General features: G+C 44.1%; 1 protein-coding gene across 2 annotated transcripts in view; it reads right to left on the bottom strand.

Annotated features, from left to right (window-relative positions):
• The window catches only part of LOC148534360 (claudin-15-like), a 137782-nt gene extending 115983 nt beyond the window's left edge, over positions 1 to 21799 (bottom strand). For both annotated transcript variants that reach the window (XM_088466798.1, XM_088466800.1), the window contains exon 1: positions 21580 to 21799. In XM_088466798.1, the coding sequence (XP_088322924.1) occupies positions 21580 to 21799 (220 nt within the window). The remainder of the gene's footprint in view (positions 1 to 21579) is intronic.
• Between the last annotated feature and the right edge of the window lie 410 nt (positions 21800 to 22209).

Raw genomic sequence — 22209 nt, 5'->3', positions numbered from 1 at the left:
GCTAGAATTTATGTTTATGTTTTCTTTATGTAAATTCTGACATTGTACAATAAAGACTGGCGCCGACCAGCTTGTACTCGCATCCAGACTGGTGTGCTGTTTCCCCGCTGCTGTGTGTGTAAGAAAGGAGTCCTTCTACCCAGGAGAGGGACCCCCAGCCCGACTGAAGGTCACAAAAAAAATAATATAAAAATAATATATATATATATATATATATATGTTACACACGTTTGGCCTGGAGGATGTCATTTTGGGCATCATAGTAGGCTTGCAAGAGAACACAAATACTTTAATACCTGCCCATCAGCTAACCATCTCTATGTAGGTAAACTCGCCCTTTTTCTTTCATCTTCTTACAATCCCTTGCTTCTAGCTCTCAGCTCCCGTGTCATCTGTTCGTCTTCCCCTTCCAAAAGTATGTAAGATTGTATGAGCAGGGCCCCCCTCCCTCCTTTCCCAGCTATGTCTACTCCTGCTCACCAGCTACACTCTTCACTTCCTCCGTGGGCTCTCTGCCCTTTGTTAATTTTTGGTTCACACCTCCTTTAGTGGCTCTAAACTTGTTAACTGCACCCAGGCCCGCCAAGAGCCACGGCGGGGACGGGTAACAGGGGGCGTGGGCTAATCGCGGGAGGCATGGCCACGCCCCTTCCCGAAAAAATAAAAAAGTTTTGCAGCGCAGCAAAGCGGTACTGCGTGCTGTGGAGGGGGGCGCTCTGAGCCCCCTCAGCCCGGATCAAAGCCAGGGGGGCGCGATCAGGGTGATTGCTTCCCCCCACAGGCATAGGAGACTGCTGTGGCTGTTGCTCAGCAACCACGAGCAGTCTCCCACTGCAGCTCAGCACACGCTTTGTGCTGGGCTGCTGTGAGGGAGGGGGGGGGGGGCGGCGCCGGGCCCCTCAGGAAGCCCGAGTAATCTGTACCCGCTAACCCCCCTCTCGGCGCCCCTGGGTGCACCCAAGTCTATGGGTACAGGGTCAGCTTGCACTGAATACTTACACCCCCCCCTTTGCACCAGCTCATGTGAAGTGATGTAGTACTATCTATTCATTTGTGTCATGTATTGTACTGTTTGTTTTGTTGTTTTCCCTCTTTATGGCGCTGTGGACCACTTGTGGTGCCCTATAAATAAAGTCCAAATAGTAATACTGTGGGATTTTCTGCTGCATCCCTTGTCGTTGTTTCAATAGAAATAGCTAAGGGCAGAGTTCTGTCTACAGTCAGCTCAGGTTTGGGCAGTATCCCTATTCATGTCATGTGCTAATCTGTCTTTAAGGGCATCTGCTGGTCCCACTCCAAACTGATAATTTCTTTAATTCCGCCATATATTTTGTTATGAATGCACTCTTGCTATGAAACTGAAATCTCACAGCAATCACTAATATCTTTGTAAAATGTCCACAATATCCTTAAAAGGCAATGTAGTTATTAGAACTCCGGGCGAGATGCCGTCGGTCTAAATGCCGACAATTCAAGCCCGACACAGGATTTAAAATAGGCGTCGAAATACCGACGCCTATCTTAATCCCGACGCCGGAATCTTGACAGATGCCATCCTGAACGAGGTAAGTCCGGGGCTTCTTAGGAGCTAGCCGCGAATGGGGGTTGGGTTAGTTTTAGGCACCCCTGGGGGGATTTAGGGTTAGTCACCCCCCCCCCCCCCCCCAGGAAGGTTAGGGTTGATTGGTGGCCTTTCAGATTATGTTTCTCATCTCTAAATGGCATACATGTTACAACCAACTTTCAAACAAAAAGAATACAAATAAATTCAAATATTCCATTAGCTGGTTTGAAATGAGCGCACCTGGCTCTATATGGAAACACTCATCCTCCTCCTAATCTCTTAGAACAAACAGCGCAAAAAGTAATTAATGTTTGACAGAATATTGATGCTCAGTGGGACTGATCTAATCCCAGAGTAAACAGTCTCTGTCACAGTGTATATTATCATAGCATCACGTGACTCCATATAGCCCGGAGATCGACCAAAGGTTCGATCCCTTATGGAGCAACAGAGACAATGACACACACTGATACTGTTCTCACTTTATTATGTCTACAACACAAACACATCACCATGCCTCTATCTAACTGGATATTTCATATCAGAAATAAAGTGCACACTGAGCTTCAACATGAAGTGTTCTCTCATAGGTTTTCCATCTCTGCCAGCATATGAATCTGATATTTTCAGTATTGACACTTTAATTTTCTTAACTTTAAAAAATAAAATAAAAAAAACAGTACTGACAAATACTGATTATTATTATTATTTACAGACATTGGGCCTGATCCGGCAAGTAACGCAGATGCTAATACGCATACATTCTGGTTATTGGTTCGTTCTGCGCATGTGTATGCATACCAGTGTACATACGAGATCCGGCAGCTGCGACCGCAGTGACTACACAGACCCATCGCTGAATAATTGACAGGAAGTGGCACTTGTGGGAGGTGACGGGGGGGGTGGTCTGCAAAACGCAGGCATTGCAGTGCGTTCAGATGCCGTTGCAGGGACGTGCATAAATTAGCCACTGCGATGCCGTACGCAGTCTGAGGACTCTCAGCATTCGTTAAAGACTGTTGGGCCAGATTACTCGTTACTGTTCTGTGACCTCACCATATTGGAAACAACATATAAAAGTATCTCCTGCTCCAGGTGCATGACACTAGTGACACTCTTTATGGTCATTTCCTATCAGAAACATATATCTACTTACTTCTGCTATTCAAAGGTTTATAGCATCCTTCCTGAGTGTGCATGGTAAATGGACTGTTTTATGTAATACAGTACAATTGCTCAGTATTGCCATTATGCCAATATCAGCCTGCTCAAATCAACTGAAGCACACTGAGTACAAGCTAAGCCTAGAGAAGGTCATTGTTTGCATGCATGATGTAGAGAACGAAATTATATTATTCAAAATATGGCAATACATAAATAAAATACTGTAAAGAAGCAGCCTTAAATGCTCAGCATATTATATACCTCTATGTGCTAAGGTGGCAAAGGGTGGTCGTGATAGGGAGCACTGTAGCAAATAACAGAGCAGTTTGCTTCTTCATTTAGTCAGACTTACCCATCTCCAGCCACTAATAACACCCAGAACACACTTTAACCCCTATATAATTCACATTTACTATATGCACAGATGTTTCACCAGGCTGCCTACCTTACTTCAGACTCTCTGAACAATGGTGCCACCAGTTTTGTCTGCACCCATAATGCTTTGCACTCCCCCTAATGTCTGTCCTTCCTTTTGTCAGTTCCCCACATGCCAGCTCCTTTACCCTCTAGTAGGAACATACAGCTTGGCAGGTCTGATAAATATATATATTTTTTAACCCTTGATTAAAACATCTACAGATGTTTTCTCATACACCTAGCGTTTATACGACATATGGTGCGAGACTCCAGCCGCTGCTGAGACGCTCTAAGATGAGTAGCGTACTGTATCTAAATTCTGCATCTTATTTGCATTGTAAATGCAGCAAAAAAACACTATGTGCATGATTCAGAGGTGGACGCCACACCGTCCGGTCCTGCATCTGTTGTTTGAGTTATAACTGTGATAAAATGCATAATATCAGCCTTCCCCCGGTATAGTAGACCGAGTGAGAGACATCACCAGGTCTGGTGACACCCGCTGCACACTCTGGAACCCCCCCTCTGGTGTGCCGGAGGCGTGCCTAGCTGAAAAGGGGTGTGGCCTAAATAAAGGATCCTTGGCTTTGTGGGGTATCCCGATAACAACACTCCGTGGGCAGCCCAGCATCACCAGAGGTGCTGGGCTGCCCCTGGAGACTGGGCTGTCAGCTCCTCTTCTATGACAGGAGACGGGTGCTGCAGGAGAATGTCACACTGCAGGAAACGGCTCCTGTCACTGCAGAGGAGCCAGCATTTTGGAGTCACCCCCTCCACGTGACGCCACTGGCCGAGTCCGAGTGTCCAAGCACTGAGGCGTCCACTGCCAGCCTCTCTGCATGCTGTAATACCTCCAGTGATTTTTTTTGTTTGATTTTTTTTTAAAACAAAATTTATTAGTGAGATGAGAGACAATACGAAAGCGACCTACACAGAGGTCTAAATATATAAACACACCATATTACAAAGATGAGTAAATGCACAGTACATCGATAATAAACAGATGTGCAATAAAACTGTCTCATCTAATTTTTTCAATATTGAAAAAAGAGAGGAGGAAACAGAAGAGAAAAAAAAAACAACGGAAGAGAAGGATAGAAGGAGGTTGGGGAAGAGAGAATGGGATAGATCCGACTGGAGTGGACACGGCCGCAGCAAGTTAGCACAATAAACTAGAAACTGGGATAAGATAACAAATGAACATATCAAAAAGTGTTCACAGAAATGCTGGGGGGACCTGAAAATAAGAGGTCCAGGGTTCCCAGACCTTAATGAAATTTGTGGTGGAGCCCCTCATTATGCTAGTGACGTATTCCATGGAGTGGACATGCCATATTTTGGCTATAATCAGACCCAAACTAGGCGTTTCAGACTTCTTCCATGCTGATGCAATAACGCATCTGGCTGCCAATACCATCTGAGTAAATAATTTATTTTGGTGGGGAGATGCCCCAGGAATGCCTATAGGGAGTAGAAAATATTTAGGGCTAAAAGGGATCTGAATACTCAAGTCAGAATTGGCCAATGTACACAATTCCTTCCAAAGGGGAACTAATTTCGAACAGCTCCACCAAATATGTAGGAATGTCCCGTCTGTTATGCAGCATCGCCAACACAATGAGGAAGTCCCAGGGTACATTTTGTTAAGAAGAGTAGGAACATAATACCATCTAAAAAATAACTTGTACGCATTTTCTTTTATGCGAACACATATTGAGCTTTTGACCAAGTTAGAATAGATATCAGTCCAGCCTTCATTGTCTATGGTTTCCCCCACGTCAGCCTCCCAGGCCCATTCATGAGAGTCTCTAATGTCCGGTGATGGTGACAGGAGCAAATTGTATAATGTGGAGATGAGTCCTTTAGGGGATGCCATACGAAGGGCCAGGCCCTCCAACGTGGTGAGAGACCTGTGGGTAAGTTGAGACACCTATGTGGATTGAAAGTGTCGTTTTTGCAGGTATTGGAAAAAGAAGGTATGAGGGATGGAAAGGTTGGCCTGTATATCCAAAAACGTGGGGAAGGGCGAGGTCTGCGTAATATCATTTAGTAATCTAATTCCACCATTCTTCCAATGCACCAAAGCGGAGGAAAGACAGCCCGGATGGAAAAGTGGATTGTCAAACAGCGGAATCAGAGGACTAGGATGTGGGGCAATATTGTGTTGGCGGTTAGCCGTATCCCAAATATCTAAAGAATGAGAGATCACAGGATGATGCAGGGCAGCCCGAGGGCGGGCCGTTTTGGGAAGCCACAACAATGAAGAAATGAAATGCAGTTTAAGTTCATTAGTTTTTATCATGACCCACACCCTCTCAGACTTGGGTCCATTCCACAATACACATTGTACTAATCTGGTGGCAAAATAATATCATTTAAAATTGGGGACCCCAAGGCCAACACCAGAAGCTTGTCTCTGCATCACCCCGCATCCCACCCAAGGTCGTTTATTGGACCAAATAAATTGTGCAGTTATGTGTTGTAGATGCTTAATAACATAAGGAGGTATCCGGATGGGCAGAATCTGAAATAGATAAACTATGCAATAGGTTCATTTTGATAGCATTAACAGGGCCGATCCAGGAGATGCGACAACCTCCCCAGTCCTTAAGATCTTTTTGAAATTGTGCTAGCAATTGTGGAAAGTTTGCTTGGAAAAGTTGTCTATAGTGTTTGGTAATGTAGACCCCCAAGTACTTCAATTGGCGTAGATTCCAACTAAAGTGGAAGGATTGTTCTAAGGTATCTTTAACAGCTTGTGGGATATAGAAGTCAAGAACTTCAGTCTTTTGTGCATTTTAAAGCCAGAGAGAGCACCAAAATCCTCTATCTCTCGAAAAAGATGAGGTAAGGAATGAGCTGGATAGGATATAGTGAGCAAAATGTCATCTGCGTGATATCTTATTTTCGACAGACCCAATCTTAATACCCTTTATATATGGATTGGCACGTATACATGCCGCAAGAGGCTCTATCGTCAGGGCGAAAATGAGGGGGGACAGTGGACAGCCCTGTCGAGTCCCGTTAGAAATAGGGAAAGGGGAAGATGAAATCCCGTTGGCCAGCACAGTTGCCCGAGTGGATCTATATAGAGCGGTTACACCACTAAAAAAAAGATCAGAAAGACCCACAGATTGGAGGGCGTGAAACATGAAGGGCCAATGGATCCGATCAAATGCCTTCTCAGCGTCCAACCCCAGCACCAAGGCTGGCGATTTTTGTTTGTGGATAGCATTGATCAGATCAATTGTCCGGCGTGTATTGTCAAGGGCCTGTCTCCCAGGTATGAAACCAACTTGGTCGGGATGAACCAAATTGGGGAGAAGAGGACCCAATCTATTTGCCAACAGTCTGGCATAGATTTTGATATCGACGTTCAGTAAAGAAATGGGTCTCTAATTAATGACTGATTCTAAATCACGATCCGGCTTTGGAATCACAACTATGCTGGCCAAGGAGGTCAATGGGTCAAAAGAAGCACCATCTAATAAATCATTAAAAAAGATTTTGAGGAAGGGTGATAGGACAGAAGCAAATTTCTTATAGTATTGGGGCGTAAATCCATCTGGACCCAGAGCCGCAGACGTTTTGAGTCCTTTGATGGCCACAATTACCTCCTCCGTAATATCTGCATTCATCTCCAACAATTGCTGCTCATTAAGAGAAGGGAGCAAATTATCAGAAAAGAAGGCAAACAAGGAAGGGATGTCTCGGGGTTCTCGATGTTGTGAAAAAGAGGATATATTATACAGATTTCTATAATAAGCATAAAACTCAGACATTATCTTTTCTGGGTCGTAAGTGGTGGTCCCTGACTGTCCCAGTTTAATTTTGGTAATCAGACCGTATGCCCGTTTTTGTCTAAGCTTACTAGCTAAGACAGAATCTGCCTTATCTGCTTTATCATAGTATTTCTGTTGAAGCTTTCTTAATAAATTAGCCGACCTGCGAGAGAGGATAGTATTCAACCTACCTCTAAGGGTGTTAATTCTAGAAAGTACAGCAGTTGTGGGGCATTGCTTATGCTGAGAAAGAAGCTGAGAAATCTCAGTTTCTAGTAGCGAGATTTCATGCTGAGCTTTCTTGCGAAAGTGTGACGCCTTACTGATGAGTCTGCCCCTAATCGTGGCTTTATGGGCCTCCCAGATTACACACTTGGCAATCTCATCGGTCAAATTAATCTCAAAATAGTCCGATATAGCAGACTTAATGTCTTGTAGAGTAGACGGGTCTAACAACAAAGTATCATCAAGACACCAAGATCTAGATCTACAGGAGGAATCATATAAATCAAACAAAATATAAGTACCTGCATGGTCTGTCCATGAGAAAGGAGTAATACCTGCACAAGTGACTTTAGAAGCGAGGGAGCGCGAGACTAAAATTAGATCAATGCGGGAATAAATTTGATGGGGACCAGAATAATGCGTGTAATCTCTAGCCATGGAGTTTTTGAGACGGCAGGAATCTACAACAGACAATCTATTCAAACCATTACTAAGAGACCTAGATGTGCGCAACACTTCAGGGGAATGGTGTATTTGTGACGATGCATTTTTATCGAGAGAAGGGTCTAAGACTGCATTGAAGTCTCCACCAATTATTAAATGACCCTGAGAGAGTTGCTCTACCAGCAGAAAAAAAAAGAACTCTGGCCAGTATTGAGGGCATATAGGTTAACTAACGTGACCGTCTCCGTCTTAAGGGTCCCTATTAATATGAGATATCTACCGTCTGTGTCGACAACTTGCTTTGAGAGAACAAAGGGAACTTTACTAGAAATGAGGATCGCCACGCCTCATTTTTTACAGGGAGCTGACGCGAAATAAGTGTGTGGGAAACGTTTACCTCGCAGTTGGGAGTGTTCCCCAGTCAGGTGTGTCTCTTGGAGCATTACGATATCCGCATTTTCACATCTGCAGGTTCCAAGGACCAAAGTACATCGGTTCGGAGAATTAAGACCATTAACATTTATCGATAAGATCTTCAGACCCATGAGAGAGCCACGATACGAGAAGTTTTAAAAGCCCAGGTACAAGGGGTGCAACTACCACAGACAGTCCAGCTGGATAAGGGAAGAAAATAAAAACAGAGAAAGAGAAAAAAAAAAAAATGAACAAAAAACAGAGACAGAAAAAGAGAAAAGAAAAAAGAAAGATAGCGTATGGAAGAAAGGCCTCGATAGGCCAAAACCCTGTAAAGAATAAACCCTAACAAAGGGGTTAGACAGATAAATCAGCATTAATACACAACAAAAGGAGGGTGTAAACATATGGTCGTGGGGATGTGGGGCGATATAGGGCAAAAACCGGTACAAGGCCAGAGGCCCTCAGATAAATTTGAACATAAATATCCCACATAAGGGGATAGGGTAATAGTGGAACCGTGTTAGACCAACCCAAAACAACAAATATACCTTTATAAGCAATCGTTTTGAAACAGAACATTGCTAGAAAACAAAAAACAAAAATAATAAACTAAAATAAATAAATACAAGTCCTATATAGACATAATACAATTATCAATCGCTAGAATATAAAAAACAATAGATGGCGAATATATGTAAAGAAAATAGAAAAAGTATAAATGTATAATATAGAATTCACGAAAAAGCAATCAGCTTATAAACAGACTATTGTGAAGAACCTAAAGGTTCACAGGTGGATATCTGGAGTCAGAATGTCAACTCCAGCCGTGTGTGAAACAACATATCCAGTAAGACAAGAATGTCCTTTCAAGGTGGGGCAGAGTCGTCAATCCGACCACGAGGCACCTTCGTCCAGCTCGCCTGTGGAGGACCCAGACGTTGAGACCTAGGAGACCCCGGCAAGGGGGCAGGTGGAGCTGTGGTCGGTAGAATATCTAGGTTGTCAAGAAGCTTCTGACCCTGCTCCAATGTTTTAGCCGTGCGAGTTGTATTGTCTACTAAAACCTGTAGTTGGAAGGGAAAGTTCCAGCGGTATCTCACATTGTGTTGGCGGAGTACCCTCGTGATTGGCTGCAGGTCTCTCCTCTTCTGAATGGTAGACGGAGCTAAGTCCTGAAATAGTTGAATATGCAAGTCTCTAAATACAATAGTCGGAGTGTCTCTAGTAGCCATCATAAGTTTCTCCTTCGTACGGAAATAATGTAATCTAGTGACAATGTCTCTAGGTTGTTGTCCAGAAGGTGGTTTAGCTCTAAGCGCGCGATGTGCTCTGTCTAAGAGGAGGTCATTATCTTGGAGATCAGGGTGAATGTATTTAAAGAGGTCTCGCAGGAAAGTAGACAAAACAGTAGGATTAACGGATTCAGGGACATTCCTAATCCTAAGGTTGTTCCTACGCGATCTGTTTTCTAGATCCTCTTGTTTCTCCTTGAGGTCATTGACTTCGGTTCTCAAGAGGGAAAGTTCCCTGTCCACCACTCCCTGCTGGCGACAAAGCTCATCCGTCGTGGTTTCTAGAGCATCTGTTCTTGATCCCAAAGAGGTTAGTTCGGCTCTTTTGAACTCCTGTTGAAATGTCAATTTGATCCCGTCCACTAAGGTGGTTAAAACAGCCTGAATAGACGGGTCGATATCCATCTCAGGAGAGTTGGGGGGAGAAGATCCAGCTTGCTCAATTGTCTGCGGCGTTGGTTTAGATTTTGGGGTAAACATGGAGGGAGTGGTAGTAGCTTGAGCCTTCCGTCCCTTGCCAGAAATGTTATCAGGGTCACCAGAACAAATAATAGGTAGGAAACACGGATCCACTATATAATGCGAAACAGGTGAGGGCCTCAAAGGGTATATATCACTTCATCACATGACAGACAGAAGACGTCAGCAGTATAAATTACAGAGGTTCGCACGTATAGCAGGTGCGCTGAAGTGTACACAAAATAGAGAGAGCGTCATAAAGTGTACAAATCCACATTAAAATGGGAACTTGAGATATAAAGAAGGCACACTTCAATAGTGTAATATGTGACTCAATAATTGAGATGGGCAGAATATGTAATAGCTAGTGAACAGCCACAGAGCTCCAGCATCAGAGAAAGTCCAGCACAAAAGCAGGTGGGGAGTACAAACAGTGGCAGTGCAGGAAATATGTTGCAGGCCCTTAGAGACTCACCACTAGTATCACTGTCCTCTGTACATCAGCAGCAGTAGCGCTTCAGAGGCCACCCAGGATGTGCCCAGCAGGCTGCCGACAAGATGGCCGCCAGATGCAGGTCAAACAGGGAGAGGGACAGCTGTTCAGTCCCGACTCCCTGCCGCAGGAGCAGTACCAGCAGGAGTCCAGCGGCAGCAGCAGGTACTCGGCGGACTAGCAAAGCGGCAGCATGTGTGGTGTGGGGTGCAGTACCTCTTGTGTAGCGCCGGCTTTTCAGCCTCCGCGCGCTCTGTCACGTGGGTAGCTGGCGGCTCCAGCCGCTAAACTGAGGCTGCGGCTTCTGCCGGGGAGCTAGGCCCCGATCACGAGTGCCAGACCCGGGATCCGTTAGTGAACCTGAGGGTTTAGGTGGGTGCAGGGGGACTACCCCACTTAGTATCACTGCTGGGGGCCCCGCTGGGCACAGTAAATCGGTGCCTAACAGCAATAAATGCCGAAGCTCTCCTGAGGCACGTCCCTTGCACTTGACCTCCAGGCCATGCCCCCCACCTCCAGTGATTCTTTACACGCCACAATCGGCGCACCATCAGCACTTCCACCAGCCCTATAGCAGGTGCAGTTTCTTTGTTTAAACATGGCCGCTGTGATGTGCGTCTGTGCATTTGGGAACACTGACACGCCCGCAACACTCCCATAACACGCCCATGATACACTTTTTTTTGTGTTCACTTCTATTCACCGCCCAGGACCGCCCATCACTGTGACGCCCCATTTCTGATTCCGTCTGTCCCAATCGCAACAGCATCTTTGTGTGTATGCTCTGTGCCATGCCTGCGCCGTAAGGGTTTTCTGGATTTATTGTGTGCACAGTGGCAAATAGTCACACAGCTACATGAACATCGGCACTGCATGCGCCCCTGAGACAGGCCCAATGTGTACTATAGATGCTGGGCTGCCACTTTAACTGCACTGGTATTTGTTTTAAACACGTACAATGTCGCATATGAAGCACAACGGAGCCTGGTGTGAGACAAAGCCGTATCGCAGCACTTCTTACATAGATTTAGACTCAGGCGCACACAGATGTACAAATGTCGCACATCAAACGTATCGGTGTAGGCTAGCAAGGTAGATTTGTCGCGATCAGTTATTTTATGCGAATAAGACGCATATTTTGAGCGAGAAAAACACTTGGCGCGGCAGAGTAGCCCGGGAACCTGGTGCGCAGAGAGTGACTTTTTGGCGGGACGTGTGCGCCGGGGTATAAGGACACATCTGTAAGTGTGCTTTAGATTAAATATGAGCATACTATTAAAAAAAAAAAAAAAAAAACTATTTGAAACTGTATATAAAAAAAAAAAATAATAAAAAATAGTAAGAGCCACACTAATAAACACACTAGCCAAAATATAAAAGCAGTGAAGCTGTAGGGTTGGCAGTGATGATATTATGCAAAGGGCACATCAGCCAGCTGGGTTAGTAATTCTAGGGGACACATTGTGAATTAATTTACTAATCTGTATGGTTTTCAATGATGACAGAGTGAAATTAATTTATACCATAATTGCCTATTGTACATTTTTCCTCCCCGGAAGAAACCCGGGGAGAAGCAGGTGGACGTCGATGGGGGGTGGGGCCTGATGTTTTGTGTCATTAAGCCCCGTCCCCTAGTGGTAAATTGCTGCGAATATCGCATATTTTAAATAGGGGGCGGGCCAAATGACGCAATTTTTGCAGAATTGGCCATTAACCCCCACCCCCTACTCTGGGACCCCCAACTCCATAAAAATTCTGCCCACTTCACTAGGAAGTGGGTATGAATGCGGGAGAAGTGCCTACTCTACTGGGGGTGCGAGGGGCTACACAAAATATTGGGAGCTTCCCGGGATTTCTGGGAGAGTAGGCATGCATGATATATACACATAAAAAAGAGCTTGTTGCTGCTGGTGCTTTTCAGTTTGATAGAATGTGTTATCTTTGTTGTAAAAGATAATACCAGTAGTTTTAAGGTGCGTATCCACTATGCGACCCAGGGAAGACAGTACGATTACGACATCGTAATCTTACCATCGTTCCCCATCCCCTGCAGTGCCTACACTGAACGATATGTCATTCAGTGTAGGCACCCTCCATCATCCCCAAACATGGTCAATCTGTCGTTATCGGCAGATTGACTGGCATGTTCGGACCATGATTGATGTCGGAAACGACCAGCGGGAGGTCGCTGACATTTTAGTGCCCGATTCATGCACGATTAATGGACGACTGAACAATAACAATGTCGTTATCATTCAGTCGTCCATTAGTATCTGCTAGTGGATGTGCGCCTTTACTTTTGAATAAACAAATGCGCAAAATCAATAAGAAACTATCCTTGTGGTTAATATATTGATGTAATAGAAGATCAGATCCCGCAAAAAAAAAAAAAAAAAATAGAGTACTTACAGTAAGGGGTATATTTACTAAAGTGCAGGTTTTTAGAAGTGGAGATGTTGCCCATAGCAAGCAATCAGATTCTAGCTATTATCTTATAGAAGGTGCTAGATAAATGATAAGTAGAGGCAGGACGCAGCAAAGCGAGAAATGCATTTCTCATATGCACCAAGCCCCGGGATGCGATGCACTCCGGGGCTTGGTTGCGGTGGGTAACGCCATGTCCTGATGGTGTTACCCTATAGAGGCCTTTTGGCTTCTATCGGGAGAGTGCTGCTGGAGGCATCTAATCGAATCCCTCCCAGCACCCCCGGCATGCATCCTTCTGTGCATGTGCAGAAGGGCTTATAGGTCATAGACCCGGAAGTCCCTCATGCGCAAAGGGACGCTCTTACCGAGAGAGCGTTCCTTTGCGCATTCCTACATGCATACTGGCGTTACCAACACCGGCCTGCATGCGAAGATTGACAGGATGCAACGCATCCCGAATGTGATGCGCCATGCCTCCCACCTAGTATCAGTTTATCGATTATCAGATATCTGACGAGGTTTTATTGATCCATCTGTATTGACTATGACACCCAGTATTCATGCTCTAACAAAAAACAAGACATGTGGCCTGGCCATAAACGTGGAAGCTTATTTCCTTTTCCTTAAGTGACACTTTTTCTAATGCTATGCTTTGGAGACTGATTATAAATTAATTTTATTTACCTGGCTGTAGTAGTGATTTTTGAGAAAGAAAGATTCTCATATACTAATTTCACAAGTTTTTCTTATGTAGATGTTTGCCTTTAAAAAAAGCTATAAAAACAGAAAAATATATAACAGTTTGGCTATGTCATATGAAGGGATTAGGTCTGTGTATGAGAAGGGGGAACACTTTTTGCTTGTCAGAAGCCTGGAAGTTGTTTTGCAATTACCAGAACACTCGGTGGGCACTTCACATTTCATCCATAGAGCACATGAAAACCCTCTGATAAAGGTGCCTATTGATTATGAAGATCCCACATCAGATCAGCGAGGTTTGAATAGTAGAACTGTGATTATTTCTCTGATGAAATTGCTTGGATCAAAGAAACGCATCAGCCAGAACACACAATCCTTGTCCTTTGCTGTATGCCTTTAGTGAGAAGCTAGCCGTTTTACTCCACATAGAGTGCTATTACCAGCAGAGAACTGCAGATAAATGACAAAGACTGAGACAAGCAAAGTCCAAGTGCTATTCAAGAGTCTGAATATTGGGCGAGTTCCTTCTTAACTCTGTATATTGACTCTTAATAATCTTTTGAATGCTCGCCTGCGGTGATCTGCAATATTGCATGTTTTATTACTTTATATATGAATTATGTAATTGTATATGATTTATTTTATAGTGAAAATAGGTGTTTCCGGGGAGTATGCCGCAAATATTTATAAATGATCAATAGGCTCCTTAGTTACACATCTCTCTTACTTTAAATTCATTCTTAAAACATTAAATAATAGTAAAATGGTGTATTTTATATCCAAATGTATTTCTAAAAGGTAAAAAGAGCAACGATGGAGAAATAATTTCTAGCAATTTGTTGGTAACAGTTTTTGCATCTCAAAAGTAATGTAGATCTTTCTGATGTTCTAAATGACCAACAACCTCTCCATTATCTATGCTATTACTGCACTCCCTCAATACAGGAGGGAATCATGAATATTATTTAACAGCACAGCGCTTTACAGGAATATTTGGTCATTCAGTCCCTGCCCCATTAGAGCTTACAATCTGTTCTCCATCACATAGACAGACATACACACTAGGGTTACCTTTATGTCAGAAGTGAATTAACTTATGGGTATGTTTTGGGAGTGAGGTAGGAAAATGAAAAGGAGGAAGCCCAAACAAACATGGTGGTAAATGTGGGGAGAACATGCAAACTGGTGCCTGCATTTATAGAATGCGGCCGCATCAAGCTATGCTTAAAGCGCATCTTGATTCCATTTTTGCGGCACCAATATTACATGTACCGTATGTTTTAGACACAAATCCATACGAGGAGAAAGTGGAGGACGGGCTGCATGTCGTGCCTGGGCGGAATATTGTGCATGTACGCTACTAGCACTGTATAAGGATATAGTTGTTTTCAATTCTCGCTTTAATGCAGTCAAAAATATTATTTAGCTCAGTTGTACAGTTAGGGCCTGATTCAGAGCCGGACGCTATTTGTGAACGGTCGTTCAGAAAATGGGGCCGGATATTTAAATAGAGCGCTCGCTCTTTGCGGTCTGTTGACGCCTCTATGTCTGAACGAGCGAACGAAACATGTGCTCGCTATTTTGTAAAAAACGACCCCTGCCCGCTCGCATCCTACGTCATCTCCGCTATTTATTTGATTAATCGAGTACATCGAAAGGCGTATGAACTGCTCGCAGTGCTTGTGGTTGGATTTTCCTACCGCAATCATGCGAGCAGTTCAGGCTAAGAAACAACCAAGTGACGTGGTCGATGACGCTGCTTTGTTAATTATGCACACCCTTAAAACGCCCGTTTTGACCTTTTGGCACGCCTGCGTTCGGATCTCCACTCCCCGTTTTCAAGCACCTTCCCCTTTTACCACCCACAAACGCCTCATTCTGTCACTCAAATTATCAGGCATTCGCTATTTTGCGAGCACATGAATTTCGACCGCACTGACTGGTTCGCGCATGCGTATTACGAGCCGTACGCATGCGCAGTTGTGCGAACATCGCTCGGAGCGAACGAGCGGCCGCTTACGAGCGGCTCTGAATCAGGCCCCAAGTCTTTAGATTTCTCTGGCTTCTGTGCCATAAAGACATAAAATTATAATGTTAAGCTTTGCCAGTTAGGACTATGACAAATGTGCTTTTTGCTCTGTGCTACATTATCATGTCCTTGCATACCTACAAATGAGTTTGAAATCCACCGATATTTTTTTTATTACTCAATACTTTTAGCTTTTAAAATACAAACATCATTTATATATTCCCCATATATTCCTATGTTTCAATTTTTCACATCACAGCTTTATATGTGCACTTCCTGTGCTACTCTGACTGTTTAAAAACAATTTCTATTCATCAGATGGAGGAAATGTGTAACTTAAAATCCTTATTTGCAGATGTTCTTCTGTGTTCCCTGTTCCCTCCGAGATACAATTAGTAGAAAGAAACAATAAATCTGTAATATTAAATTAACTTTTGCTACCTAGATTTCAGCCTGACATATTTAAGATGCATGTAATTTATTCATAGTTTTTAATAAATATTTTAGGTAAGTTTAGAAAACATAGCGTATGATATATTTTATCTTTATAACAGATAAAAGTACAAATCAACGCTAAAGATTCTATAATTGCATGCAAAACGCTCAGAAGATTTTACAACTTTTAAACATTTGTCTTTGTAAGTTCTCTTACCTGACAAGATCAAGTCAATTACTAAGTTTTACACAAGTGAAAATAAAGTAGAAGTAATAGATTAAAAGGATCAATATCATAAATACAAGTTCCTTACCTAGAAAACTATCTAATGTTACCTGCAGCTCAGGGATCTGTCCTCACAGTTACAGAGGAATGTACGCAGCCCTTGCACATGCCTTACCCCAACCAGACAGTCATCTGCCTGACGTCCCCTTTGAAGCCACTGGTGAGAATACTTTTGAATGCCCATAAATCACAATCACAGTGTTTGTGCATTGATGAACTTTCTCTGTGATTAGGGTCGATGCGCACATTACAGTATTTTGCGGTAGCCCAACATTTTAGATTTTCCTGCGCATGTCTTAAGGTGCACATCCACTAGACGATTTAATTGAGCGATTGAATGATAACATTACCATTCAATCATTCATAAACCATTTGCAAATAGTTAGCAAAAATGTCTAAAACGACCAGTGATGCGCGCTCCTGCTTGTTGTTTAGACATCTATCATCAGGCAAACATGCTGGATAACCTGACGTTGACGTCAGGATCAGCTTGTCTGCAGATGATTGATGTATCTACACTGAATGACTGATCGTTCAGTTTAGGGACTTCACAGACTGACAAACGACTGCACGATTACAATGTCGTAATCGTGCAGTCTTTTGCCTGTCTTCTAGTGGATGGGCAGCTTTAGGGGTGTAGGGCAAAATCTGCTATTTGGGTGGTCATAATGTGCAGTTCCGGAATGCACATTTCAGTCATTGCACATACAGTAATTGAATCGTCTACTGACGTATCTATAATGGGTGCAGGCTGCGCAGTGTCAAGGGGGGCTCACAACACTTACCATACACACATTCCACATACACCCTCTCTATATACTTACCTTGAAGCCACATGTCTGAGGAAAATAACGCCAGGGCATGTGAAGTAGAAAGATCATCAGGAAAATTACTCCAAGGCCGTTTTCCAAGAGACATGCACATGTGCAGCAGTCACAGTTGTGTGTGTGCGTGTGTATGTGTGTGTGTGTAAGGGATTGCACACAGACATAGGACGCCCTTGGAATCACCCCTGATATCTATTGCTTTTCTGCAGGGATCACAAAAGGCCTGTGAGCACCCTACCCCTTTGTATATGACCAGTGGCGGTTCTAGTGGCAGGCTAACAGGGCCATCACTCGGAGCGCCGGCCCCTAGTGGGCGCCACTAAGTCCCCAGGAGAGAAGAAAAAAAAAATCCCAGAAAGAAAAAAAACTAGCGCCGGTCCCCCCCCCGCTAGCCACTGCAGGGAGGCTCCATTTGACGGGCGCCTGCTGACATTTGTATCTGCAGTAGCAGCCGGAGCTCACTCCTGAGCTCTGACTCCCGCAGAGCATTATGGGAGGGCATTGCTACTGGGGGCATGGCTATAGGGGGGCATTACTATTGGGGGCATGGCTATAAGGGGGCATTACTACTGGGGCATGGCTATAGGGGGGCATTACTACTGGCTGCATGGCTATAGGGGGCATTACTGCTGGGGGAATGGCTATAGGTGGGTATTACTACTGGGGGCATTACTACTGGGGGGGCATTACTACTGGAGGCATGGCTATAGGGGGGCATTACTACTGGGGCATGACTATAGGGGGGCACTACTACTGGGGGCATTACTATAGTGGGCATTACTACTGGAGGTACTACTAATGGAGGCATTACTACTGGGGGCACTACTAATCGGGCATTACTATAGTGGGCATTATTACTGGAGGCACTACTATAGGGGGCATTACATAGGGGGCATTACTAATGGGGGCACTACTAATGTGGGCATTACTACGGTGGGCACTACTATTGGGGGCATTCCTACTGTGAGCACTAGTATAGGGAGCACTAATGTGGGCATTACAACTGTGGGCACTACTATAGGGGGCATTACTACTGTGGGCACTACTATAGGGGGCATTACTACTGTGGGCACTACTATTGGGGGCATTACCAATGGGGGCATTACCACTGTGGGGCACTACTACCGGGGCCATTGTGTAAGGGGCACAACTACTGTGGGCTTTGTGTATAAGTGGCACTAATTTGGGCATTGAGTAAAAGGGGCACCACTGTGTGTCATAACATGAATAACGGACTACTGTGTGGCGTAATATGAATTGGGGATAATGTATTATAAAGGGAATTACTGTGTGTGGCACAATGTATTATACAGTTCATTACTGCGTGTGGCATAATGTATTATACAGGGCATTACTGCGTGTGGCACAATGTATTGTACAGGTTATTACTGCATATGGCATAATGTATTATACAGGGCATTACTGAGTGTGGCATAATGTGTTATACAGGGCATTACTGCATGTGGCATAATCTGTTATACAAGGCATTACTGCGTGTGGCATAATGTGTTATAAAGGGCATTACTGTGTAAGACATACTGTGTAAGGCGCATTACTGTGTAAGGCGCATTACTGCACATGGCAAATATTCGCCACAATGGGAGAGCTTGGGGGAAGCCCAGCACCTTCGTAAGTGCCGGCACGCCCCACAGTGTGATGAATTGGGAGTGTTCCGGGAGGACACGCCCCTTTCCGGAAGAGCTCGCGCTTTCAGTATGCGCAGAGGAACGCCATCTGAAAAAGTTATTTATTTTGTGTGTGTGTGTGTGTGTGTGTGTGGTGGGCGCAACTGGGAACATTTGCCCTGAGCTTCACAATGTCTGGAGCCGGCCCTATATATGACTCTCTGAAGAGGTGGTACTCATCCACCCTGAGGTATTGAGCACTATTTTCTGTTCCTCAGACTGGGAGTGTGGCACTGAGATGTGACATCATGGCCCAGTGCCACACTCCTAATGTATCTCAAACATTGAGGCGCAGCAGCTGAAAGCTGGATGTTTATCCTTCATGGTAGCGGCTGGAGCTCTGAGTTGCCTGCACCATTGGGGGTTTAAAAACATTGAATAAGTGATATTACGACACTAATTTAGGGCCTGATTCAGGGTTTTATGCTAATGCAAATGCATTTGTGAATCTTGTCACTTAGCAATTGCTAAAATATGCTAATGCATCAATCAGCAGAATTTATATTGAGACATTCACTGGGGACCTCGCAGCTGCCCGCAACTGCGTACACAAACCGCAGCACACAACCCCAACCCCCCCCCCCATCCCAAAAGCATAACCAGCTCCAGACTGCACAGCCAGTCCTGGTTCCTAAAATTACGGGGGGAAAAGGAGTAGGGTTCCCCCGTAATTTAGGGGCCAGTGCTGGTTTTAAAACCAGCACCGGACCCAAACCGACCAGGGTGTAATGCCACAGCCAGGAGACCCTATCACCGGGTCTCCAGGGCCAAAGCATTAACACCCCAAACCGGCCAGCCCAAGCCAGGGATCTCAGGTGAGGTGGGTGCCCCCTCTCCCAAAACCCCAAACTTAGGCTGAAACCTGGGGCTCTTCCCCCGCACCCCTGGAGCAGGGCATTACTGTGGAAATGTGGAAACTAGTTCAAAACTATTGTATTTTACAGTACAACTGCAGGTGGTTCCTGAATTACGGAGGAACCCTACTCATTTTTTTCCCCCCGTAATTTTAGGAACCAAGACTGGCTGTGCAGTCCGGGGCTGGTTGTGCTATATTTGGGGGGGACCCAACATTTTTTTTGTTTTGTTTTTTACAGGTACAACATGCAAGCAGACTTCACATATCTCACTGAGAGTTAGGCAGAGAGAAAACACTGCAATCTCGGGTGAGTATTATCCTTCAAAACTTACAACTCGGGGGAGAAATCTCGATCTGCTTCACCATCGGACAACTCACTTTCAACTAAACTCACTTCTTCGGAAATTTGAGGGTTTAAAAACTGGAAAATCACCCGAGTTTCGGCGATGCATATCGAGTTTACAAAAAATCTAACTCGACCAAACTCTAATCTTAGTAAATTTACCCCTTAGTGTTTTAGGTGCCTCCTAACCATTGTTGCCCTGGATAACCTGCATATATAAGCAACTGCACAGTAGTTCATCTCTTGTTCTATACTAAATGCATTTCTCAAAAACATATTGTTTCATGTTTAAAATTTTTGATAATATATATTTAAAAATTGCACTGGAATATTTTTCCGGTAAATATTATTATGTTTTGGGTTGTCTTCGTTTCTTTTAACAGTAACGATGGGTAATTCAGACAGATGCAGTCAACCCTTTTTCTCTATTAATTTTAAAGTTTCATGAAAACAAATGTAATATTGTGTGTCATTCTCTTTCTTCTGAGCTTTGGTGCCAGCAATTGGCTGTTCTATATCAATGGCCCAGAATGTCATCAGGCTTCTTATTGTGATCTGAATTTTTTGATTCATGAATGAAAATGTTTTAATGCTCCTAATAATCCAGAAAAGGTTGTTTTTCTTTTTAAAATTCAAATATTAAATACTAATATGACAATGGGTGCAGGGTGTGCAGTGCACATGGGTCCCTGGGTCCAGAGGGGCCTCGCACCACACACCCTGCACCCAGAGTATGCTTACCTTGTACCGGCAAGCGGGTCCCTCCTCCTCCGTGGCGCCATCTTCCCAGTGACATCATTGGGAAGACAGCGCTGCGCAGTAAAAGCCTTTGCCATATTTACCGACTTTCCAAAACTCCTCTCTGGGAGCAGTACAGGGAGGAGATGCTGCTGACAGCTCCTGGGGGCGGGGCCGGACTGTAGACGTCATTAGGCTTGATTTGCGTCATTTTAGCCCCACCCCCTTCCCATGGATCCGCAAATTCCCTGTACAATCTCTCTATCCTGCTCACTTCAGTAGGAAGTGGGCAGGATGCAAGAGATCTTCCTACACTTCCGGGGGTGCGGGGGGCTACCCAAAAATTCAAGACCCTCCCTGCAACTTCCAGAAGAGTAGGCAAGTATGGCCTTTGCTCTCTTGAGCACATGCGGCATCTTCCTGATAAATCACTGGGAAGATGGTGCCGTGGGGAAGGAAGGACCCGCTTGCCAGCACAAGGTAAATATAAGCAGGTTTGGGGGCCCGCTGCACATGGGCCCCCTTGGGCATTAATACTCTCCTGAAAAAAAAACAACTTATGTCGCCATATATTGTTGTAGCTAATAATGTAGCAATGACCCTAATAAACACTGGTAGCCAACAGCAAAAAAAAATTATAACCGCAACATCTAGCATGCCTGATGCCAAAGATAGTAACATTAATATAAAAGTACTGTAGCTGTGAATCCCACATTTCAAATATCTAATTCCCATATTCTCATTTTGATACATTTTCATGTTACATAAATTAAAACAAATACCTGGTTATGTTTTATTAAAAAAAAAAGTCCCTAATATATGTTTTTGTGTTTATACCCTTGATACACAGTATACCGCAGATATAATGTCACAGTTGTTATACAGTAGTATAAGTAAAGAGATGGTATTATAAATATATAATTTGCGGCATACAATAACAGCAGAACATGAATGACATATTATTGTCACGTTATATACAACAGCTAAAGGCACTTACTAGGCAGACTGAGCATAGACGAGAACCTCTTACACTGCACAGACCCCACAGATGTGCCCACGCAATGCATCCAAAGCCCTTCAAATATCGAGGTAGAGGTGATGATGGAACTGGTGCTGCTGGAAGTTTTCCATTTACTGGAGACAGTGGACACAATGGTGCAAATCGTGCCAACCAAAGCCAGGACCAAGGCGCAGACTTGGAAAGGGGTCCTACCCATGATGTCACACGTGTGCCCAGAAGTCTAAGCCAACACACAGAAATCAGAAAAACAGTTACCCAGTAATATCCTCAATATATGTTCACACAGAAACCTACTATCCTTTAAAAATTTATTTTTTCCAAGAGAAATTTTAGATCACGTTTATGTATTTTTACTCTAGTCAGCATTGTAGAACATTAGGAAATAGAGGTGGTTTTAAAGTCACAAGTTGGTAGTGGCCATAATATTCTTAAAAACTCATAATGATCTAATTATTTTACAACAGGTCCAGTGTGAAATGAAACTCACCTTCTCAGTTCCAGTTGTAGCCTATACGTCCTTCTCTACTGTTGCAGCAGGAGCTTGCTACTGTCCAAGAGAAAATCTGCTGTGCAAACTCTGGTCACAATTTGTTTTGCATAAGAACT

The sequence above is a fragment of the Taudactylus pleione genome, unplaced genomic scaffold (assembly GCF_031769625.1).
Source record: "Taudactylus pleione unplaced genomic scaffold, aTauple2 ptg000066l, whole genome shotgun sequence".
NCBI lineage: Eukaryota > Metazoa > Chordata > Amphibia > Anura > Myobatrachidae > Taudactylus > Taudactylus pleione.
Note: the sequence above shows the minus strand (reverse complement) of the source record. Positions and strands in the feature narration are given on the sequence as shown.